General features: G+C 33.2%; 1 protein-coding gene across 5 annotated transcripts in view; it reads left to right on the forward strand.

The window, feature by feature from the left end:
* LOC138705927 (solute carrier family 35 member E2A-like) overlaps window positions 1-23378 on the forward strand; it is an 84490-nt gene that overhangs the window by 25130 nt on the left and 35982 nt on the right. For all 5 annotated transcript variants that reach the window (XM_069834714.1, XM_069834717.1, XM_069834713.1 and 2 more), the window contains exons 3-7: window positions 3880-3995; window positions 8107-8239; window positions 9928-9981; window positions 12921-13124; window positions 19250-19409. In XM_069834714.1, the coding sequence (XP_069690815.1) occupies window positions 3880-3995; window positions 8107-8239; window positions 9928-9981; window positions 12921-13124; window positions 19250-19409 (667 nt within the window). The remainder of the gene's footprint in view (window positions 1-3879; window positions 3996-8106; window positions 8240-9927; window positions 9982-12920; window positions 13125-19249; window positions 19410-23378) is intronic.

Below are 23378 nucleotides of genomic sequence, written 5' to 3' on the forward strand. Positions count from 1 at the left end.
CCAGTCAGTTCAATATTTTGGAAGAGATGGTGTGTACAGCAATAAAACTTTTTCATGTTAATGTGAATTATTGTCTGAGCTACCACGTCTGTTTTGTAAATGAAAGTTACATATTATGGAAAACATTATTTTATATTTTTCATGAATAGAAATAAATTTGAGCCATTGATTTATTTTGAAGGCAACAAAGACTCATCAACATGCCATTGAAATGGAGCCATTTTCATTTGACTGCAGAATAAGATTTCGAGTTAAAAAAAATTCTGTGAGGAAACATTTTAAATATAATTTTATGAGATTCCATTCAAAATAGAGTTAAATCAATAATTATCTGTGTTTTAATTTAAAATCCATAAAATTTAAATCAGAAGCACAGGTCTGTCACTGCATTGGGTGTTATCTTAGGAAACAATCTCTGTCTAGACTACTTTGACAGTGGCCCTTGCATCGTCATAGGAGTTAAAAGGCATTATTCTAAACTGATTTTACTGATGAAATGAATGATGTAAAAGAATTACCAATAGGAATAGAAGGAGAAAGCTGGGAAGTGTTCGTAATTAACTGGTGTTGGAAACTGCAAAATGTATCTCAATAATTTGTGAATATACCTATTATCAGGAAAGAAAAATTGGATTGAAGAAGAAAGTCGAACTTCAACCACTTATTACTGCATTCAATGTAATTGTTATTCATATCCGGCTGGTGACAAATAGGTATTATATCATCTAAAATATGTTTAAAGTTAAAATCACATAACTTTTAAAGTAATCTTTGTACATAGCGTAACATGTTAACATTGAGTGCCAGCTTCAAGTGATAAGGTATCGGTATCAGGAAATTACTAACTGGCCTTGGCCGATTAGAAGGACACACAGTATCGGTACTTCACCTTGTCATTAAAGTTGGTCTGAATGACAAATATCCACGGATTATGAAAGTATCTTACATATTTAGTTATGTAGGGTGTAATGTCTTATTACCTATTTATATGTGTATAGAGGAATACACTTATATCAAAATCTTATATTTGATCTGTTACATTCATGATATTCCATAAATATACAGAGTGTAACAGGACCTTACCGATAAACTTTGAGGAATGATAGGTCACACAGAGAAGATCATTTTTTGTTAAGGAACATATGCTCGATGACATCCTTTCGGAACTAAGTTATGCATCCAAAAGTTAGATGTCGAGTATTTTTTTTTTTTTTTTACAGAAATAAAATTTAATTCTCCATGCATATTTTGGCAATTTACAACAGGATTTCTAACATTTGTAACCAGAATTGACTTTGACAAACTTTAAGGCAAAATGACATTACTAGTTTTTATTATAACTAGAGGCATTGTAATGATAATTGTAATCGAAATAGTTAATTCGTAATCCTAATTGTAATTCAAATAGTTTAAAGTAGGTCAAGAATTGTATGTAGTGTTACAATGTAACGGAGCATACAGTATTAAAAAAAAAATACACTTGTTAAAATTACATACCCTGTTACAGTACATTTTTGACACCTTAGCAGCATTCATCATACAACTCTGTTAAGCATGGCAGTGTTGTGTTGGATGTTAAGAAGGATTGAAGATGCTCCAGACAGACCAATAACAAACTACAGCAGTGTAACAGAGATGATAAGGACTTAAGGCGCACACTTATGCAACATACATGATGCGGAATGTGCTTCGAAGAATGATGCATTACTCATGAAGGACCTGTCATCGAGCATATGTTTTTTAACGAAAAATGACCCTCTCTGTGTGATCTATCATTCCTCAAAGTTTGTCGGTGAGGTCCTGTTAAGACTCGTCTCCACTATTAAACATTTAACAACAACATGTTAAATATAACATGTTGAATTTAACATGTATATGGACATTTCAAGTCTCAATTGACTTAACATGTTGACTGAGTATGTTGAAGTTAACACTTTTAACATGTTAAGTCAATTCACTTGCTTATGCAGCATCGATACAGTTCAGCAAAGTTCGTAGAGTTTCCATAGCAACAACTAACTTCCGGTTTTATGGCGCGTATCTTGATCATTTTTATACTATCCGTGATCCTTAGTGTTGGCTGTAAGTTGTTCGAAGTAATGGAGTGGACAAAAGAAAATATGTTAGAATAAAAATTTATGCATTGATGGAAAGGATGTGTCAGCAAAAGAATACAGAGACAAAACAAAGAAGGCCAACTGTTTTAGAGAACTGGAATTATTATTTAACTGTTCTCGAGAATACAATAGATAGTTTTCGCACTCTCGATATACGCTAAACGTTAATTCTCTGTTGATGTCAGTAATGGTCGTATTTGGTGACATATGTTAACGTTCGTAAAACTTTGGAAAGAATAATTATTCGATATTACCTACTCCTTTAACATTTATCATGTCGTAGGTCCTATGATTGTCAATCAATCGCGCTGTAATTTTTTTAATTGAGATGAAATGACTGTTCTCAATTGTGTCTTTCTTTGATGCAACAGGAAGTATTTTTGCAGCACTATATTAAAATCGTGTTCTGACATTCTCAGAAAGTTTTTGAATCTTCAACTTTAAGCTCGTTTAGAATGTCTTCTGCAGAATGTCTTTTACTAAGATATTTCCGCACCCACATTATCATTTTCTTCCTTTTCAAGGCTTTGTAACAAGCAATAGAGGCAATTACAAAAGTCATCATCATCTGAGTCCATTGTTCAAGGTTTGAAAATAAGACACTACCTACATTAAAATCTCATAGACTGTCAAGTTTAACATGTTTAACAGTGTGGACAAAGTATTAAATGAAATTAGCATTAACATGTTCAATCAACTTGTTGGGATGTTAACAGTAAACAATTTAACATATTGTTAAATGTATAATAGTGGAGATGAGCCTTTACACTCTGTATAAAATTCAATAGAATGTCATAACAGTTGTCATTTCTTATTCCATTACAATCAGTAATACTCCCAGCATACATTGTATCACACGTATCTCGAGTGATCTTAAAGGAACAAGTTTAGACCGAAAGACAGAAAAAAAATGCAAACATTAGATATCAACCTGGCTAGCCCCACTTTAAGCAGAACTCTTGTCTTGATGCTGTTGAATATTGTCTTTCAAATCTTCAAGCTGGATACTTATTTAGTTACACCTTTCTTTTATAAAATTATGACAGTTTTTCGATATCTCTTAATTCAAAATTGACTGCTTCCGAAGATTTGATACAGTTGGGTTAATTACAGGGTCATAATCAGGAAACTGATCTTAGAATTTTCTGTGTATCTCACGAGTGGCAGCATACTGCATCGGACATTCTGTCTTGGACAGGACAGTTTTGTCTTGGACCATTTGATGTGACGGTGATTACACACATTCTTATGAGGCTGCAGCATACTACATTGGTTGTCAGTATGCTGCAGACTTATAAGAATGCGTGTAATCACTTTTGCATTGAACGATCGAAGACAAAACTGTTCTGAATAATTTCAAGGGAAAAATTGTTCCGGGGCCGGGTAACCCTGGGACCTTTGGCTGAATGCACCAACACTCTTACTGACTGAGCTACCCAGGAACTTCATCCGACACTGTCTGAGTTTTTCCCTTTATATCCATGTAACTTGAGTGGGCTGACAAGATGCTAGAAACCCACATCAAGTGCACACAAACTCTGTGTGACTTTAATTGTGGTTTTCTTACCAGATTATATAAACGTGGACATAAAACACAAAATAAAATAAAATAGTATTTTAATACAGAAATCTGGATGTTTAGGTGGTGTCTGTATGTTTTGGGTACAAAAAGACATTGTGATGCTTTCAGATTAACATATTTTCATTGTAGCAGTGAAGAGACTAAGGAATACCATATGGTTTTATTATTATTCTTTTTAAGGTTTGCGACAGTGATTCTGGGATTAGTGGCTTTGAACTATGTAGCCGTGAGTTTTACAGAGACTATCAAGAGTTCAGCTCCTCTGTTCACTGTCCTCATATCCAGGTGCATCTTAGGTAAGCTCAACAATGTTGTACAATTCAAAACAAGCAACATGTCAACAGAGTTTTTATTGCATGGATGAAAGTAGGCTTTTATACTAATTTATATATACTGGTGCCAAATCTGGGCTTAAGAGACCTTCTTCACATAATAAATAAAAATCTTGAATATTTTCATAAAAACATTAGAATGTACCAAATCGAGTATGCTGTTTGAATCAGCACTCTCGTTTAACTATTAATAATTTAACATTATTAGAATGTAAACTAGACTTTTATGACACTCATAAATGCGCAAAAGGTTTCTGGGCACTATGTTTGGAGGAATTTACCTCGAGTCTAAATAATATTCATTGTGAACTTAGTGATTGCATATCACCTGCTAGTCAGGATAGTGTAGTGTTGTGTGTGAGACACTATTTTAGATTAGTTGCGGATCATAAATATTCACGATTGTTTGTATTTTATTAGTTCTGTTTACCTTCTTACAGTATTGTACGAGAAAAATTATATGGAAAAAAGTCGTCGTGCCATATCAATTCACTGAATAGTTCTTGTTACATTTTTGGACATTACACAGATAAAATAATATCCCATTTTCATTCAACAAATAAAGTGAAACAACCTTATTACTTATATTTTGGAAGTTGAGTGACTAGGATAAAGTTGGGCCTCACATGTATCTTGTGTTACATATCATACATAAATTGTTGAGTTGGATGAAAGTCATGTCTAAAGCATTTTGGACATCAACCAATGTAGAAGCTGTGCAACATTACCAACGCATTAGCCACTACCTCAATGAACAAAACACATTTCATATGTTGAATTTTGGCGCATTGTTTTAATTCTTAAAATACTGTTGTGAATGTAATGTAAAGAAAATAATAGTATTTAGTAAGTAAGTAAAAACATACTTGGTTCTATTTATTACAATGGAATGACGAGGAGCTCCTGTTCACTCCACTGTCATTTCCACTGTTCATAAATATCTTTTTTTACAGACAATGCGTTTGGAATTGTTTTACTGTATCTGAATGATAGCTTGCATTATCAGTGACAATTATAATGCTACTTTACAGATAATTAATACACCTGTTCAAGAACCAGTTTTTAAAGATAGAAGCTTTCATTTCCTTTTGGCAATCATAAAATGAATCATACCTTTAACCTGATTCGTAAATATCCATTTACGAAACCTGTGGGAAACCTGTTTTGCAGGTTCAGTATGAGAAATAATAAGTTAACCCCCTTCCTATATGGCCAACTTTAGTTCTCCAATTTTAAATATCATGTAAATAATATATTGGTCTTGTATTATCAGAAACTTTAATTTAGTACATTGTACAGAGGAATTTTAAACGTGTCACAACACACTCAGTTACTGATTAAATTTCCAACTTCTTTACCTTGTTAATATTTAGGATTTATTTTGCTTGGCAAGTTTCGAAGTCTTGTGCTTCATTGTCCAAAGCCTATTGGAGATCTCGAGCTATCTTTTGGTTTCCTGTTGTGGTGGGGTGTGTTTATGATTGTATCGAACAGGAAACAGAAGATAGCACGAGATCTCCGGTAAAGAAGTTGGAAATTTAATCAGTGATATATAAGTGTTAAAAGTGTATGTAGAAAAATGAAGAATCTCAGTTATCCTAATAACGAATATGTGACCATAGTTTTTCTAATATTATAATATTCTAATATAATGAAACGAGCGCGAGTTTCATAATTTTCATACGAGCGTCTTAATTACCATTATAGGCAAGTTTCATACGACTTTTTATGCTCGACCATATTTCTAACTTGAAATTATTCAGAAGTATTCATTTTATTTGTATCTGACAGAAGATCGGAAGTGACCTTGTTCATAGCTCGTAAATTGTGAGATGTCCGCAGACGCGAAAGTATTGATTTTTTCCGAGGAACAATAATGTCATTGACCTTGATGTAATGTAGAGAATAACATGAACTAATTTTGATATAATCTGGAAATTGATTTAGAATTGAAAAACGAGATGACAAATTGAATTTATTTGAATATTATTTATAATTAACGCTAATTATTATAGTAACAGAATATAACCCTCTGTGACGTTTCCCTCATTGTCTTTCGATTGCATATCAGAGAATAATCAAAAACCTGAACTTTAATGAATAGGTATACTTTAATGAAATGCATTAAAGGACTGCTACCAGGTGTATAACTACTACATTTCGGCATGGTCGAGCATAAACATGTTTTATAGCATTTTTTTTTTTCGAAACCATCCATGCAGTTGGCAAAAAAATGTAATATTTGATGACTATTGTAATGGGTCAGTTATATGTATATGGGTTTGTTTTTCTGTTTGCCTTTATTATCCTATTTTCCCTTCTTTCCTCCTCATACTGGATTCGTTTGAGAAAATTCCAAATTGTACTAAATTTATCCGTATAAATAGACAATTAAATTAAAGTAAATGCAGCTATTAATTGTTTTTTTACTTCTCATTAGGGAAAGTATTGTGAAGCTGCAAAAATAGATTCCGAAATTTTTCATAAAAATACACGTTTTCAGGTTTTGAGCATGTTGTCAGTACATCTTTCTGTCCATTCAGCCATCTTGAATAGTATGATTTCTTCTACACTAATGGGCTAATTGTCTTCATATTCAGTATCTGTGAGTCAGTCCAGGAAATGCACATGAAATATAATTATTTTAATATAAGAATAATAGATATTAATTTGAAATCAAAAACACAAAATGAGAGTGAATTCAGAATCAGCCTTTTTTACTATTTATTTTATTCTTCTTGCATAAATGAAAATATGAATGAGATGAGCTGGACAGTGTAGCACCAGATTCATGTATGTCGTAGAACTTAATTATATTCAGAATAATTTCCAATCTTCGTTGCGAATTTTTGTTAAAAGTCATGAAGTTCCTAACCTTCACCAGATCAACCCAGATAGTCACTACCTTTTGTTAAGAACGCCCCAATTTTATAGAATCAGCATCCCTTTTCATAAATAAATCTGTTACGTGTGAGTGAACCATAATTTTGTGTGCTATCCACATGACCAAAGTTCATCTTATTTAGGTGCGTATTAAATTGTTTCATTTATACAGTATGTCTTTTGAGTAATATTTCAAGAAAATATACTATAAACAGTAATATTATTCTCAAAATGACGAAGCAACTGCATTGTTACGAAGTGCAAAAAATGTATAATGAGAAAATATATATCAATTTCGTGACATTCATATTACTATGATGTACCGAAGTACATATGATTTTTCCATGCAGGAATTCTGCATTACCATATGGTTTCTACCCATTCACCATATGGTAATGCAGAATTTCTGCAAGGAAATGTCATATGTACTTCGGTACATCATAGTAATATGATAAGCGCAAGTAATCACTTCGTGATTCAAGACGATGCCTTGTTCCATCAGACCCTCGGCTATCTAGTCACTCTTAATGAGTGCACCTTTGTACATAGTGTTGGACATTGTGCCACTGTCACATATTCTGTGACACAGTATATGAGGGTAGGTCACCAAAGGGAAGCAGCGGGGTAGAACTTAAAAACTGAGAAGGATTCAATCTGGCATCGGAACTCGAATCTGGTGTGGCTTCGTGGATAAAGTGTCAGCATACTTACTTACTTACTTACAAATGGCTTTTAAGGAACCCGAAGGTTCATTGCCGCCCTCACATAAGCCCGCCATTGCTGAAAACCCAGGTTCGTTTCCCAGTGCCGGAGAGAATTTTTCTCCGTTCTACCCATTCTTCACCATTTCGTGACATTCAGTTTTTACCAATAAAATAAATCAATTACACAAATTCTTCAAAGAAAATAATGTAAATTGCGTAATCTATGTACTGATTTCAAATTGTACAAAACCTTGATGAATGTAAACTTATGAGATCTATTATATATGTACTGTATTATGTGTAATGTATGCATATTTTATGGATATTTCCGTAGTGACTCGCTAAACTAATAAAACATGCATAAGCCTATCAATTTTTAAGAAGAAAACTCTCTTCTTAAAGGCAGATATATTGTAGTTGATGAGCTCGAAGCTTACAAGTAAGAAAGTATGATTTTGATAATTAGAAGACTGTTAATTTCTTTGCAGGAGAAGCCACAGGCCTGTACGTGAATTTATCTCTGATACCTGTGATGAGCGGACTTGCATTGTGTTCAGCCAATGAACTGAGTTTTGATACACGTGGATTTTTAGCAGCTATGGCTACCAATCTTACAGAATGGTATGTATCTGCCAATTCGCACCAATCTCTGTACAATAATTATATTTTTATGCATAAGACTGTTCGACCACAAACGTCTAACATGTTCAAAGCACATACGAGTATGTTTATCTTTATAACATCTTTCCATCTTGCATTATTTTGAGGCATGATTAAAGATGTGGAACTAAGGTAAAACCATCCTAATTGAAAAGAATTTATTTGTTACAAATCATTAATGCCCATGTGTCAGAGATGAAGACTCACATCTAGACTCTGAAACAGTATAGGGATTCAGTACTATACTTTCACATTGAGCCAGTTTGTAACAAGACATTCACGATGGATTTATGTGCATGGCCATTGTGTTTGTTACCTTGTAGTGTCGCTTTGTACTTTTTTTAATCAAGGTCAGAGATAGAAGTGCTGATTAGTGTGTCCTTCAAGTACAGGTTTCCTTTCTGTTCTGCATATTGACTTCTATTGAACCACATGTTGTCCTTGTTTGTTATACAAAGTAAAATGCTCAATTTATTATTAATTGAATTTTTATAAACAACTTCTTTTTGCATGTATTTTATCTATGATATTTGATTCGAATTGTTTTGTTATTAATGTGTCTTGTACAAATCTTCCTTTATAATAAACATTTCTATATTAATAATAATAATAATAATAATAATAATAATAATAATAATAATAATAATAATAATAATGTTGCTTTGGGCTATTCTTTCATGCTTCCGAATATAAGATTATTAAATTATCATTCTTCTGTTTATCACAGTTAAGTTGCCTGGATTCTAATAGATGTTCATCATTTAAAATTGTATTTTGAATCCGACCAGTAATCGAAAATTAGCTATATCTATATTTCTTGGTTTCTTTGCAAGATGTTTGTGTCTGTTTATGTCTTCATATTGTTTTCTTTCAAATTTTGTTGAATTTTCACATTTTCCTGCTCAGATAATATTTTTTTATAACATAGGTTTTCAGGGAAGATCTAATTGAAAGTTTGGCTTTGTTTTTACTTTGGGGTATCAGCAATTTCATTCCATTATAACTCAACACGTCCTAGAATCCATTGAAGAATTATTTTTGTATTTGTAGCCTTAAACAGCCTGGTATAATTTTTTTTTTTTTTTTTTTAGTTACTCTTTGTAGTGATGCCTTAGAGTCACTTAAGATTGCTATTTGGATGTCTATAAAGTCAATTTTCTAATGCAGGTATAATAGCTAAGATTTCTCCACCGCTTCTTGACAATGCACATACTGTATTTTCTCGTTCTTGTATTTTCACGACAAACCTAATTTCGAGCAAAATTGATTTAAAACGTATAAATGACGTTTTGTATCTCGTGAGGTTTAAAATACGATCATAAGTATAAAAACGTATGAACAAAAAACATAAAATTGAAATAAATTAAGATGGAAAATATAGGAATTTTTTCGAGACTTCAGGAAAAACTATAAATGTGAAACATATAAAAGAAATTTTAATGTATTCTATGAATATAGCATGACAATGCCAACACAGCAAGAAGGTACTTTAAGTAGCAAAAAAATAGAAAGTAAAATTCTGGTAAATTATATTTTCAATGTTGCAAAACATTTACGTGTACTTGTACTAAATTTTTACAAACAAGCTGTAACTGTATTGTAGACTTTGATTTGTGTACACTAACGAATAAATATTCTCTTTGTTTCAGTTTACAAAATGTTTATTCCAAAATGCTCATCAGCGGTGATAAGTTCAAATACACGTAAGTACATGTACCTATATAAAAAATATGAATATTCTTGTTATATAATAATCTGTTAAACACAATGTGTACAACTTTCAGCCATTTTTTATTTGTTCTGGAGGCCTGGCTCGGGACCTCACAGAGTGAGGATGATTGTGGAATATTGGTGGAATGATGATGATAATGGCAGGGGAAAACAGGAGAACCTCGAGAAAACCCATTTGTATCCAGCATCATCCACAAATTCCTTCATGACTCAGGCAGGGATCGAACCTGGTAGTCATAGTAGAAGGCAGAGAGACTAACCACTCGGCCAATGTTCTTATTTAAATATTAAGTTGCCTTAATTTATATTCTTCGTCATGTGATTTTGATATCAATATTCTGCATACATTAGAAATGCTTTTACCTAAAGTGCACTTGAATTTAATTCACACAAAATATTTCCAATATTTAAGTTACATTTTTGTTTTGTTGGCTGTGGTACTAACTGCTAATATACAGTAGGTGGAAGAACACCTCACACAATCTATACTTATTGTCAATATTTACATATAAACTCTTAATGAGTCTATGAGGGTTGTAATGTTTACAGTATAGAAAATATTAGTAAGATTTATACAAACCAAAAATGTTTTTAACAGTTTCAATACATGTTGGTAGTTAAGGACAGATATTGATGGATTAACAGTATTTATTTACGTTTTTGTCAGATATCTGTAATCACATGATTGTTATACAGTGCAAGTGATCTTACTTTTACATTTATCAGGTACTTACGAGACCTGCCAGTTTTGTGAAACACATTATGTGATTCGAGAAAATAAGCATATGAAGAACTTGTTGTAATTTCCTTTTTCATTTCCGTTTCATTTATTGTATTCCATAGATCTTACACCAGCATTGTAACTTTGAGAACAAGTCAAAATTATACAGAAATATACAATACATAGCAAGCAGATTAATTCAATCTACAAGCATTAACAATTCATTGGTTGAGTAGAAAGTATGAGTATGCAGAAATGATGTTAACCTTTTCTCTTGATCCTTCAAAGCTTCAAGAAAATTAGGCAATGCATGAAGATCATAATGCATTAATAGTGAACTCTTGTTTTTGTAACAGCTGAGACTGACAGAATGTAGATGGAGATCTGATTTGTGTCTTGTATTAAAATTACGAATGTTTTGATTAGTACTAAATGTATCTTGGTTTTTATTATAAAATATCAGAGAAAGAATGTACTTACAAGATAAGGTCAATATTTACAAATTTTGAAAAATCTTTTTACATGTAATTTTATGCACATCTGTAATTATCCTTATAACTTTTTGTAAAACAAAAATATGTTTAACTTGAGATAAGTTGCCCTAGAATACTAATCCATATTCCATTATAAAATAAAAGTATGCAAAGTGTGCCAATTTAAGGATGTTTATATCACCAATGAAATGGATCTTAATGCATAACAGACAGAGCTCAATTTAGGAGTAATGTATTTTATGTGTGTTCAAGTGATTATCCAATTTCAAATCAAAATGTGCTTACAGATTTTTCAACATCAGTACCTTTGGATTTAATGTTGTAGGAAAACTGCGCACTTCTGTTTGTACTGAATTTGATTACACTCGTTTTATTTTATTAACAATACTGCCTTGCACTGAAAGTAGCCCAGAACGACTTCAGTATGCTAGTTTATTTGCAGTAAACCAATAATTCATTCATTCATTCGTTCGTTCGTTCATTAGATTTAACACTCTCTTAGAAGTGTTTATAAAATGATCATATTGTTTACTTGAGATGTATATAATTATTCACACTGCAAATGGGTATATACCCGGTGGCAGTGGTAACTAATTACACTCAATAATGACAACTAATAATAAACACAACTAATAAAAAACAATAATTAATAATAATAATAATAATAATAATAAGGAGCATCCTAAATTAAATGAATCATGGTCACTTAAAATAACATTTAAAGTAAATCTAATTTGCATCTTAACCCTAAGTTCGAACTAAGACCCACAAGTGTGAAAGGTTCATACCTCCACAAGTATCTTTCAGCACTACACTTATTTCGCTGTCAACTCACTCACTGCACTAATTCTACCTGATTTCCCTAACACTTCTAACCATTTCACTGTTCAAATACTTTGCACAGCCACTTCATTGACACCAACACACTTCACTTATACAATAGACTTCACTGACACAACACACTTCCTCACTGATAGAACACTTCAGATAACAAGATATCAATTACACCCTTTAAGTAGTGTGTATAATATACTACTGTCTATTAGTAAAGTCCTTAAGCCTATTTTTAAATACATTTTTGGTTATTGGTAAAGTCTTTAGTAAGTCTGCAGGTAAAGCATTCCAGTCCCTGATAGTACGATTGAGAAAAGAAAACTTTCCAGTGTCCGTCCTCTGTCTTCTTTCCCTCAATTTATATGAGTGGTCGTTCCTTGAAGAGTAATTTGATGGCTGCAACTTATTTTTTATTTCTCTCCAGGCAGGCAGATAATCCCTGCAGAATTGCATGTTTTATATTCCTAAGTTCTGTGACTGTATGGTATATTTATTTCCACTTTTTGTTTTCTGTTCGATAAGTAAGATGTAAACCAACCAAAAGTCTCATTTTTAATAGCATATAATTTTAATTTATTTAGCCACATATTGTGTTGTACGCATTCAGATGCTTTAACCAAGTCACAAGACATTTTTTTTAATACTGCCACCGTGCAAAATCATTATATATGAATTATAGAAAAGAATTCAATAAAATTAAAAGATTCATTAGTTGACAACAATGTGTAAATTGGATAAATAACGATATTTGTGTCCGTTCCATTTTGTTACTGCACTTGATACACTATTAAATGAATTAGTCTTTCTTTCCAAGTAGAAACATCATATGAGTAATTAAATGGTGGTGTGTGTGTGTTAACAGACCTGCAGAGTTGCAGTTCTATACCAGTATTGCATCTGTGGTAGTACAGATACCAGCATCATTGTTCCTGGTGGACATCAGTGGTGTACAGAAGACTACAGACTCTGCACTTTTCTCGGCATTTGTGCTGAATGGCATTTTCTTTCACTTCCAGAGCATCACTGCATATGTGCTCATGGACTACATCAGTCCTGTTACACACAGGTAAAAATAAGTCTTTAAGTTATTGACAGTGTCACATTATTATTTTCATGTGACAAATTTATTTATTTATTTATTATTTTCCTAATAATTGTAACATAAAATATAAAATATACAGAGAAACTGTAGCTCGCCCCTGAAAGAGTAGAACTCGTGCTCAGGGGCGGATTCCTGAATTGAAATTAATAATTATACAATACAATTATAATTAATAATTATACATTACAATTTTCAATTATAGTATATAAATTTAAATTTACAGTTTTTCAATTTTTATAAAATCCATACATAACTTTTTAAATTTAATACTAGAACTATTCGAATTGACAAGATTAGGATATTTAAATATAAATTTGTTATATATTCTTGAGCCTAAATTACTACTATGATTAAATACTGTAACAGTGTTGCATTTTGTTTCATAACTATGAGAATACAATTCAAAATTATTTCGATTTTTATGTATGAATTTTATTAATACAGTATAATAAATTTGTCTTACGTTAAGTACATTAAAGTCTAGAAACAAATTTTGAGATGGAAAATCAATAGGTTTTTGAAGACATATTTTAATTATTTTCTTCTGTAATAAATAAAGTGGATTAAAATTGGATTTAAATGAGCTACCCCATCCTATAATTCCATACATAATTACCGATTGAAATAAAGTTAAATATATTGTACGTAATAAACTTATTGACAAGTAATTCCTCAATAAAAAAAAATAATATACTATTTTACGTAATTTATTACAAAGGTAATTAATGTGTTGGTTCCATTTTAAATGATTATCGAAAATTATGCCTAAATACTTAACTTCAGAGGACTCTTTAATAATCGGACATTTACACTGTATAAGACAACAATCAGAATTATGTAATTTCATACTTAATATAGATGTAGGAGGTTTGTTACATTTTTCAGATAATGAGAATGGAATAATTATGGTTTTATTTTCGTTGATTGAAAGATAATTTATGTCAAACCATTTTTTTATTAATTTAAGTCCATTATTTGAATTAGCAGTTGCTTTTAGTGGTCACTATGCACACCATTGAGTCCAAATTCTGCAGGGTCAAACCTAACTGAAGACCATATATATGTGGAAATGTACTTTCCTTCCCCCTTCTCTCTAGGAATGTAGTGTCCTAGATATGCAGCATATAAAGTAACTTTGCCCTTTATTGGCACAGTTGTAGACAAAATTTACTTTTCTAGCAATTTCTCATCACATCAGTAGGCTACTCTCTAGATTGAGCGTAAATTCAGTATTAGGGCAACTTACTGATTTTCAGAGGTCTCATATGAACAAACCACGAAATGAAGAAAAAAACTGAGGAGAGATACAATAAGCTATTACAGTAGTTGTATCTTTGATGTTTCCGATACCTGATATCCTGCATATGTGGGAGTATCGAGAGCAATTAATTCTATTGGGAAAAGGATTTATACTTTTCCAGTATACTTTAAGGAGTTCTCTTTTCTCTTTCTTTCATTCTGTTTTTGTATTTCAGCGATGGATCAGACTTCCACTACATAAAAATTTGTGGGATCATTTGATATATTTATCTCTCCCTGCCTTTTATTGAAATGTGTTGTATTTTCTACCATTCAAAAGTATTTAATAACAGGTTAAAAAATAATCCTAAAAATAATAAGAAACAAAAAATTTCAATAACTCTCAATTGTGGGATTGGGAAATCCATCAGTAGTGGTGTGTAAGAGAATTCCTAAGCAAATAAATAAACATATTCTAAAAGATGTGTATATATATATATATATATATATATATACATCTTTTAGTCCTACAGAATTATCTGTTATGGTTACCACTGGTTATTTATTAATGGAGAAAAATTCGCTCCGGTGCCAGGGATCGAACCTGGGTCTTTGGTTCTACACACCGAGCACTCTAACCTCTGAGCCATGCTGAGGCTCAATCCACAGCACTGGATCGAATCCTTCTCCTTTGGTATTTTCCCTGTGTGTCCTTACTCCATGTTTGACATATGTTTTTGTTGTTGTTATCTAATGCCGGGCTTTGGCAACGAAGCCATTAGCGTTCTTGCTCTCTAATATTCCATAACCTCTCCTATCCAAAACCCAACCTCAACCTGCTCGTGGTGCAACCTGCTTTTACAGACGAGGCTCTGGGGACCGAGTATTGGCGGTATAACCACAACATCAGAAATAGAGGAAATGCTATTTCATCTCTTACGCTGGCCTGCCACGGTGTAGAAATGTTCCACAAGTGGTGCTTGTGAGAAAGGTCGGTGGACTCTAAAACTCCTCCCGGCCAGGTCCGATGGACCCATTAACCAACGACAGGTGTGGCCCTCCAGTCATACTGGGGGTTTACTTGAGTGGGTGATGTAACCACCATTACAAACAAAAAATTGGTGCCCACTTAAAAGACGGTTACACTTATGCTAATTAACCTAACCTAACCTAATGTTTGACATATTGACACATATATTAAGTCAACTGTCATCATACAAGGAGCACACTTATTTATGTGACTTGGTGGCCGAGATTCCACAGTATGTTCTCTGTTAGCGAATAATCTACGTAAAGATTAATTTCTTTTTTGCGCCTACAGAATTATCTGTTATGGTTACCATTGGTTATTAATGGAGAAAAATTTGCTCCGACACAAGGGATCGAACCCAGGTCCTCGATTCTACGCACCGAGCACTCTAACCTCTGAGCTATGCCGAGGCTCAATCCATTTATAAACCTTAATAAGAGTGGAATGATCTCTTGTTTTCTAATCAGGAAAGTAGAAATCAGATTCTAGCAATGTTGCGAAGATATATAGTGCTTTCTTTTATTAGGAGTGTAGAACAGAGTAATGGTAGAGCTGTATGCAGAAATTTTCTTCTTCTTCTTTTTCTTCTTCTTCTTCTTCTTCTTCTTCTTCTTCTTCTTCTTCTAACTGAAATCTTCTAGTTCATTTGGGAATCTTGCTGTCCAGTACAATTTAGCCAAGTCAGCTGTCTGCTGTTTAGCATCAAGTTTCCTACAGGTAACAAGGTGGTCGGCATTCATTGTTGTTCCTGGCTGTCGACAGAGAATACACTCCTCAGTAGATCTTTATTTTGCAGAAATGTGCTGCTAGACAGTCATTACCTATCTTCAGTCTAAATATTGCTACTACTTCTTTCCGTGGTTTTTGTTTATTGACTGTCCATTCTTGTATTTTAGTCCACTGTTTATCTTTGATGTCATTCTGGGTTGTAGTGCAGAGCCTTTCTCCTAAGAAGCGACTTTATTTCTTGGACATCCAGATTTTTTTTTGCTAGAGTATCAGCTATATTTCATTGCCCTGGATTCCTACATGAGCTGGAATCCACTATATTGCAATATGTTTGAGTCTACAAATTTGGATTAAGTGTTTCTTTATTTCTTGTATTGTACTTTTTTTTTATTTTTGCCTGGGAGAGATTGCTGGTATTACTGATTTCGAATCTGCTAGATTAACTGTCTTTTCAAATAAATTCTGTCTGTGTAGTAATTGTGTAAGTGCAAATAGGATTGCTTGGCTCTTTCCTTCAAATACTGTCTTGTTTTGCCCAATTGCGATATAAAGGCTAAGTGTTCACAGTAGACTCCCAGTCCAACTCCTTCTTCTCTTACAAGCAACCCATCAGTGTAGACACTTGGCTATTTATTTGCCTGAGAGATATTTCTCATTGAGAATTTCTCAAATAAAAAGGGATAATTTGGATACAGTAAATCTATTATATGGAGCCAATAGCTTTACTTCCTCGTCTGGTGTAAACCATAATTCGGGCTTTTTCCACCTAAAATTTTATCGTTCTTGGCTAAGATTAAACCACATGCTTGGCTAAGATTTAACCACATGCAAGTACAGTAACCACTAGATCACCTCCAAGTATTATTATAATGGTGGTGAAGTTGTGGTTTTGGTGGTGATGCATCCACAGCTGCAACCAATAACTATTTCCAGCTCCACTCCATTTTTCTCTAAAATATTGAATTATCATAATAAATTTTAGCTTGTTTTTTTTATATCCTCATTATGCAATTTTTCGTTTCTAGAACAGTCTTAAAAATTGCATTTCTACTTCTTTTTAGAGAATTTTTTTATGAGCAGGCCTACTCAAGTTCTGTGTCACATTGCAAGCTACGTATTGCTCTCAATCTGTAGGTCTTTTAGTTTCTTTTTTAGCCTTGTCCTTTACTGAATTTATTGTGCCACATTGTTTCTGAACTTTTTTGTTTGATATACATACCATGTAAAAAAAAAGTATACCTTAGTCTGTGATTTTCTTGTAGATTAAATATTTCTCTTGATACGGCATTTTGCTTGGAATAGCATTGTCTTTGTTTTCAGTAGTGAGATTTTAAAATTGTAATCCATTACCACATGTAACAATATGGATAGAAGTTCAAAGTTCGTGCTGTTATTTGTAAAGTATGATCTGTCCATGGCAAGTGAAAGTTTGTTGATGTGTCTACATTAAACAGTTTTTATTCTTGGATATTTAAAATGTTTCGCTTTGTGAGCTTGTCATCAGTATGTAGGTAAATATTACAATTTCGGAATATATACTGTATTTCTTTCATGTGTTAAAATTAGGTACTTTGTTGTTGACCTCCACAGGAAGCACATCAGAAGGTGCGAAAACCAAGAACACCCAGTTCTGAAGATAACCTACAACAGGTTGAAACTAGTTAACAACAAAGTGCCTAATTCTAACACGTGACAGAAATACAGTATATATTCTGAAGTGATATAGTGTTAATAGTTGTGTAATCAAGATGTAAAATATTAAAACTTGTTCACAAGAGCTGCATCCTTGCGTAGCTATGGGTTCATGGCAATTTCCTTCGAAAGCATTCTTTTCTGTCATATAAAATCTGGAAAATGAGCATTTGTAGTATATATTTAAATTGTTGCTACATTGATAGAGTGCATAACTTACCCTTTAGTCCAGAGTATTCAATCTATGGTATATGTACCCTCTCAGGGGTACATTGGGTTGTCTCAAGGACTGTGCATCCCACTGACTAAGTATGTAAAAATGCTGACATATTTATTTTACTGATTATATTTTTGATAATTATTGCAGTTTACATATTTTCTTTTACAATATCAACTCTTGTTTTTCTTTGCTTCAATAACATTTTAGATAATTAATTATCATTAATTACTATTATTATTGCACCAATAACTACTGTATGTAGTTATAATGATGATAATATGATGATGATAATAATAATAATAATAATAATAGCCGGCCCGGGTTTGATTCCCGGCAAGGTCAGAAATTTTCATGTAAAATTTCTACCTCGGGACTAGGAGAGATGTCAGTGCACAACTTCTAATCACTAGGTTGTGCACCAATACAGTATATCTGGGTTAAATCCCAAATCTCACCGCAGTGCATATGAAGAGAAGGCATATGTCACTGTTGACAGTGATTTGTCCCTCGGACAGGAACGTTAAGCCTGGTGGCCCCCTTGGTGCTATTCGACAGGAGTAGGCTACATGCTGGCACCAGGTTTCCCTTCTCCCTTCCTCATCTTCATCATCATCATTCATTCCAGACACTACATTTATACATACACTCACCCTAGTACACGACATAACTCTCCACAGATAGACATCATGTACAGTGTGGCCTGCCGAAGTGGTATATAACTAGAAAATGGGTCACAGTCCTGCCATCTATTCGCAATATGCAGAACCCGAATCACGTAAAGTGAAGTGGGTAGGCATTGCATACATAATTTATTTTGTTATTTATTTAATTGCAATGCATTTTGGGGGTACAAAGGTAACAAAATGTATTTTGGGGATACGCTAACAAAAAAGATTGAATACCACTCACTAGTCACTGTTTAACCCTTTTAATGCTGACTTCCTTGGCATAGTATTAAGTGAAAAGTGCCAAGTAAATATACACAAAAATTCATTACGTTGAACGTTCCTCTATGCTCTTAGCACAATAAAACAGTAGTCTTTTGCCATCTGGAAAATAACAGCAAAATGAAAACTGTATCACAATTAGATCGTGACCTGCACTTCTAGCAAAATTATAAATCACGATGTAATCGTGATTGGCACTTCAAGGGTTAATAATAATATTTGTTGATTTCAGCGTTGCTAACACAGCAAAGAGGGCATTCCTGATCTGGTTATCAGTGCTGCTGTTTGGGAATCCCGTGACACTACTGAGCGGGCTTGGAACGTGCACAGTTATTGTAGGTGTGCTGCTATATAACAAGGCGCAGGAATACGACAGACTTAAGTTGAACAAGGTCGGTGATCACAGGAAACAGGTCTCTGTGAGATGGTGGGCTCGCAAGTAGACACTGCACTTGCTTCATTCCAGCTTCTTCCTGTCATTGCTTACTTCAGAATCATCATTTCATCCAATCACAAGCAACATTTATTTTTTAAATTATCTTACTGGTACAACTGCAATAATTTTATAGAAATGAATTAAAATTGCTTGAGGTAATGCCAAGTTTTGATATTCGTGTGAACGGAATATGCTGTGGGTCAGATGCTGGTTGCTGGATAAGGGGTCTTTTCTTTTGCCTGATAAAATGAAGGCACTGGTTTATAATTCAAGTAATTTCATTGACATTTTTAGTCAGAGCAGAGCAGGATGTCAAAAATACTTGGATACAAGACACACCATTATCGAAATCTCTCAAAATTCCTCACATACTGGTAATATGCTGTGAATTTGATGTAATCTTTTTTTGTGATTTTAACATACTGTCACTTCAGTAATGGAATGAAGATGTTTAAGTCTTTAATATGATATTACAGTGTTCCAATTTACTTTTAATTTACTTATTAAACTGTGGAAACAATCTTCAGCATAGTTCGTTTTATGTATTAGTAATTAACAGTTGAATACTCTTACATTATTTTAATGTGTCTTATAATTTAAAAAAAATGAAACAGTTGGATGATGTCCAAAGAGTTCAAAAATACAATTATTTGAATTATTACTTACAAAAAAAAACACCTTTTCTTTGATACTATTAATTTTATATCCCTTCATGGAGTTTTAAGAATATGAAATGAAAACAGCAGAAAATTATCTTCCTGCAACTTTCTCTTCTTACATTAAAGTGAATTATAATTAGAGTATATCTAACTAAATTTAATTTCAATTAATTAATTTTGTCATTCAAACATGACGTCATATTGACATTGGTTTAAATCATTTTGTATTAGAAAGTCGCGCATCGTGGTTTTAAAATTGACGAAGGCTCTGGGCTGAAATGGCAAATTTTCAGGACCTCTAGCATGAGTATTTTTTTATTTATATTTTATTTGTTTATTCATGTATTTCCGTAACTGGGAATTTTTAACAATAAGTTGTTATAATATATATAAAACGGACATTTCACTTACCTTAATTCATTTGCTTGTAGACGAAATCAGCACTTCTCTCTTTTTGCACTGCAAAGTGGTCTGTGACTAGTTCATTGAAGTTTGGCGATTCCAGAAGCTTTTTTTGATGGAACACATTGCAAGTGCACAAAGGCGGCCTTCTTTCATTGTGTTTCATGTGAAAGTTTTCACTCGTTTTAGAATAGAGAAGCACTGTTCTGCCTCTCCGGTGGTCATTGGAGTGGTCACTATGATCTTCAAGAGATTAATGGTCTCAGGAAAGGCATTCACCAAATTGTTTTCATAAAGACAGTTTAATAAAGTCAATGCACCGGATGCTTTTACAAAATCTGTTTGGCCATATAGCATATTAAGTTCATGATGCAGTTCTTTAGGATTCAAATTAAACAAACCAACAGTTATTTTCAGTTTATTATCAGAAAAAGCAGTGCGATGTCTTGGAAACAATGATGGCTCAAACAACTTTGCCACTGAAGATGATCACTAAATATAAAACGGTCATTGATTTGAGTTGTGATTATATCACAAATTTCTTTCCCACATATCCTCCGAAAGTCCATAAAACGAGCCCGTTTAGCACATGGTTGTTCCCCTTCCCAGCGATTGTCTCTATCAAATAAAGATCTGAGTCACTGAACAGATGACAGTCAGATACATCCTTCATTGTCTTTACAGAATCGATCTGTTTTTGCTGAAGTTCATTGAACAAAATGTCACAATGAGGCATAACTTTATTAAACAAATCTAACGAAAATAGGAAATTATCGTCTTTTAGAAAACTCTTTATTCCCATGGCCTTATTCAGTGTCTTGTCATTTCTTTCGCCATCAATGATTTTATCCAAGCACTCCACAATTTCCTCTTTATATTTGTGTATAGTAGTCACGCACCATGATTTGAAATTCCACCTGATGGATTGAGGGCAGCTGGGAATGCGTTTCTTTACAACCTCATCAAGTATAGCAGTACGTTTAGGAGACTGAGAAAAAAAGGAAGAGACTCCTTCCAGGTTACTAAAGAAAATTCGCACTAGCTTATTCCCAGTTATGCATCGTTCAACAATTAAATTTAACTGATGCACATAGCAGTGAATAAAATGGGCAATTTCATATCTTTCTCTAACCTTCTTGAACCCCACCATTTTTCCCGCTCATGACTGGACATCCATCATAACTCTGAGCAATGAGCTTTTCAGGCATCTCATTTATTTCCATTTTTTCTAGCTCACTGAAGATGGCTTCACTTACACCTTTCACACTGTTATTTTTTGGCTGGACGAAACTAATGAATCTTTCATTTATACTCCCCAATAATTCATATCGAACTTTGAAAACCATCTGTGACAGAGTTACCCTCTCTGTAGTTTCATCAACTTCGATTGCTATATAATCAGTCTGTGTTAATTCAGTTCTAATTATTGTATTAAGACAAATCTCTTAAATTGAATCCAGTAATTCTTTTGAATAGTTTTTGAGAGACCCAAGAACACACGGTTTTCTGTTCTATCTGCTGCTTCAGAACACTATCTAATTCTGACATGAGATTAACCAGCTCACGAAAAATTCCAGGATTGTTATTATTTTCAGTTTTGTCATGCCCCCTTAAGGCGAGCTCAAACTTGCCACAGAACTTAATGCAATCTATCAGTTTCCCCAGTATGTACTGGTTCTTAGATACATTTTCATTGTATTTTTTCACACTTATGGTAAGCACTATCTAGCTGACACCTAATGTCTACCTTTCCTCGTATCGAAAATTCAATAAAACCATTTAGGTGTTTTTCACTTGAATTATGTTTCTTTACTTTCTCATGAACATTTTTTAAGTCTGTAATCCCAGTCTCGGTCCAATGGCTGTTATTAGAATTTGTGACAAGGCACGTGAAGCAAAAGAATGTATTTTTCATTTCACATCCACAGACCAACTCAGCTGTATTATACAATGTCTGTTAAAATTACGAGTATAACCCCCTCGTGATTTGCACTGTTATTGTTCTTGAACAACTTTAAGATCAGGACGAGGCGTGCCAAGTTTCTTCACTTATAATCTAGTTTCATGGTCCAAACTTTTTTCCCGATATATTACACACACAATTTATTGTTCTCAGATAAACACAAATGGTTCTCACAATCACAAGTTCACAACTGCATACAATACCAATACTCATATTACAAAGGAGAAGCCAAAACTAATTCACGTGTTAGAATTTCTGTTATGTTCTTTCCCGTCCCTGATGGAGGTTTGAAAAGCTTTCACTTTATGGGATAGCAAGGATACCAATTGTATCAACGAATAACTAAACGACTCCTTCATCTTATCATCGCAATGTTATCCTAAAATGCCAATTAGATCTATGTTCTACCGTAAAATGAATGAGAGAGCAGACATGTAATCTCAAGAATGGAGTGTCAGACATTATTTCTTTTCTCTTCTCCAAGAGAGTTTTTTAAAACTCAGAGCTAGAAAATGTTGGCAATGACTCAAGGCGTAAGATCTCTACACCTTAGCTGTACCCTTATTAGCAAGACTTCACTAGGAAACCACCCCCCTCCTCAAACAAGCCGAATAAAATTTCGATGTTTCTCCTCTATTGAAAATCTTTATTCTATTATTAAACACAAGCAAATGTCAAGATTTTTGAAGGAGATTTTTATAGAGGCTGCTCCACCTAAGAGCCTTTAACTACGAGCCGCTACTGTTATTAGATCTGTACTGTTTGTTTCTAACATATAATTAATGGAACTTCGATATATGATTTCAGTTTTTGACCTGTCGTATGTGTGTCTTGTATTCAAGTGTTTTTCAGTGCAAGTTATTTTGCTTGTGAATTTTGGGGATGTTACTTGATTTGATGA

Source organism: Periplaneta americana, chromosome 9 (genome assembly GCF_040183065.1).
Source record: "Periplaneta americana isolate PAMFEO1 chromosome 9, P.americana_PAMFEO1_priV1, whole genome shotgun sequence".
NCBI lineage: Eukaryota > Metazoa > Arthropoda > Insecta > Blattodea > Blattidae > Periplaneta > Periplaneta americana.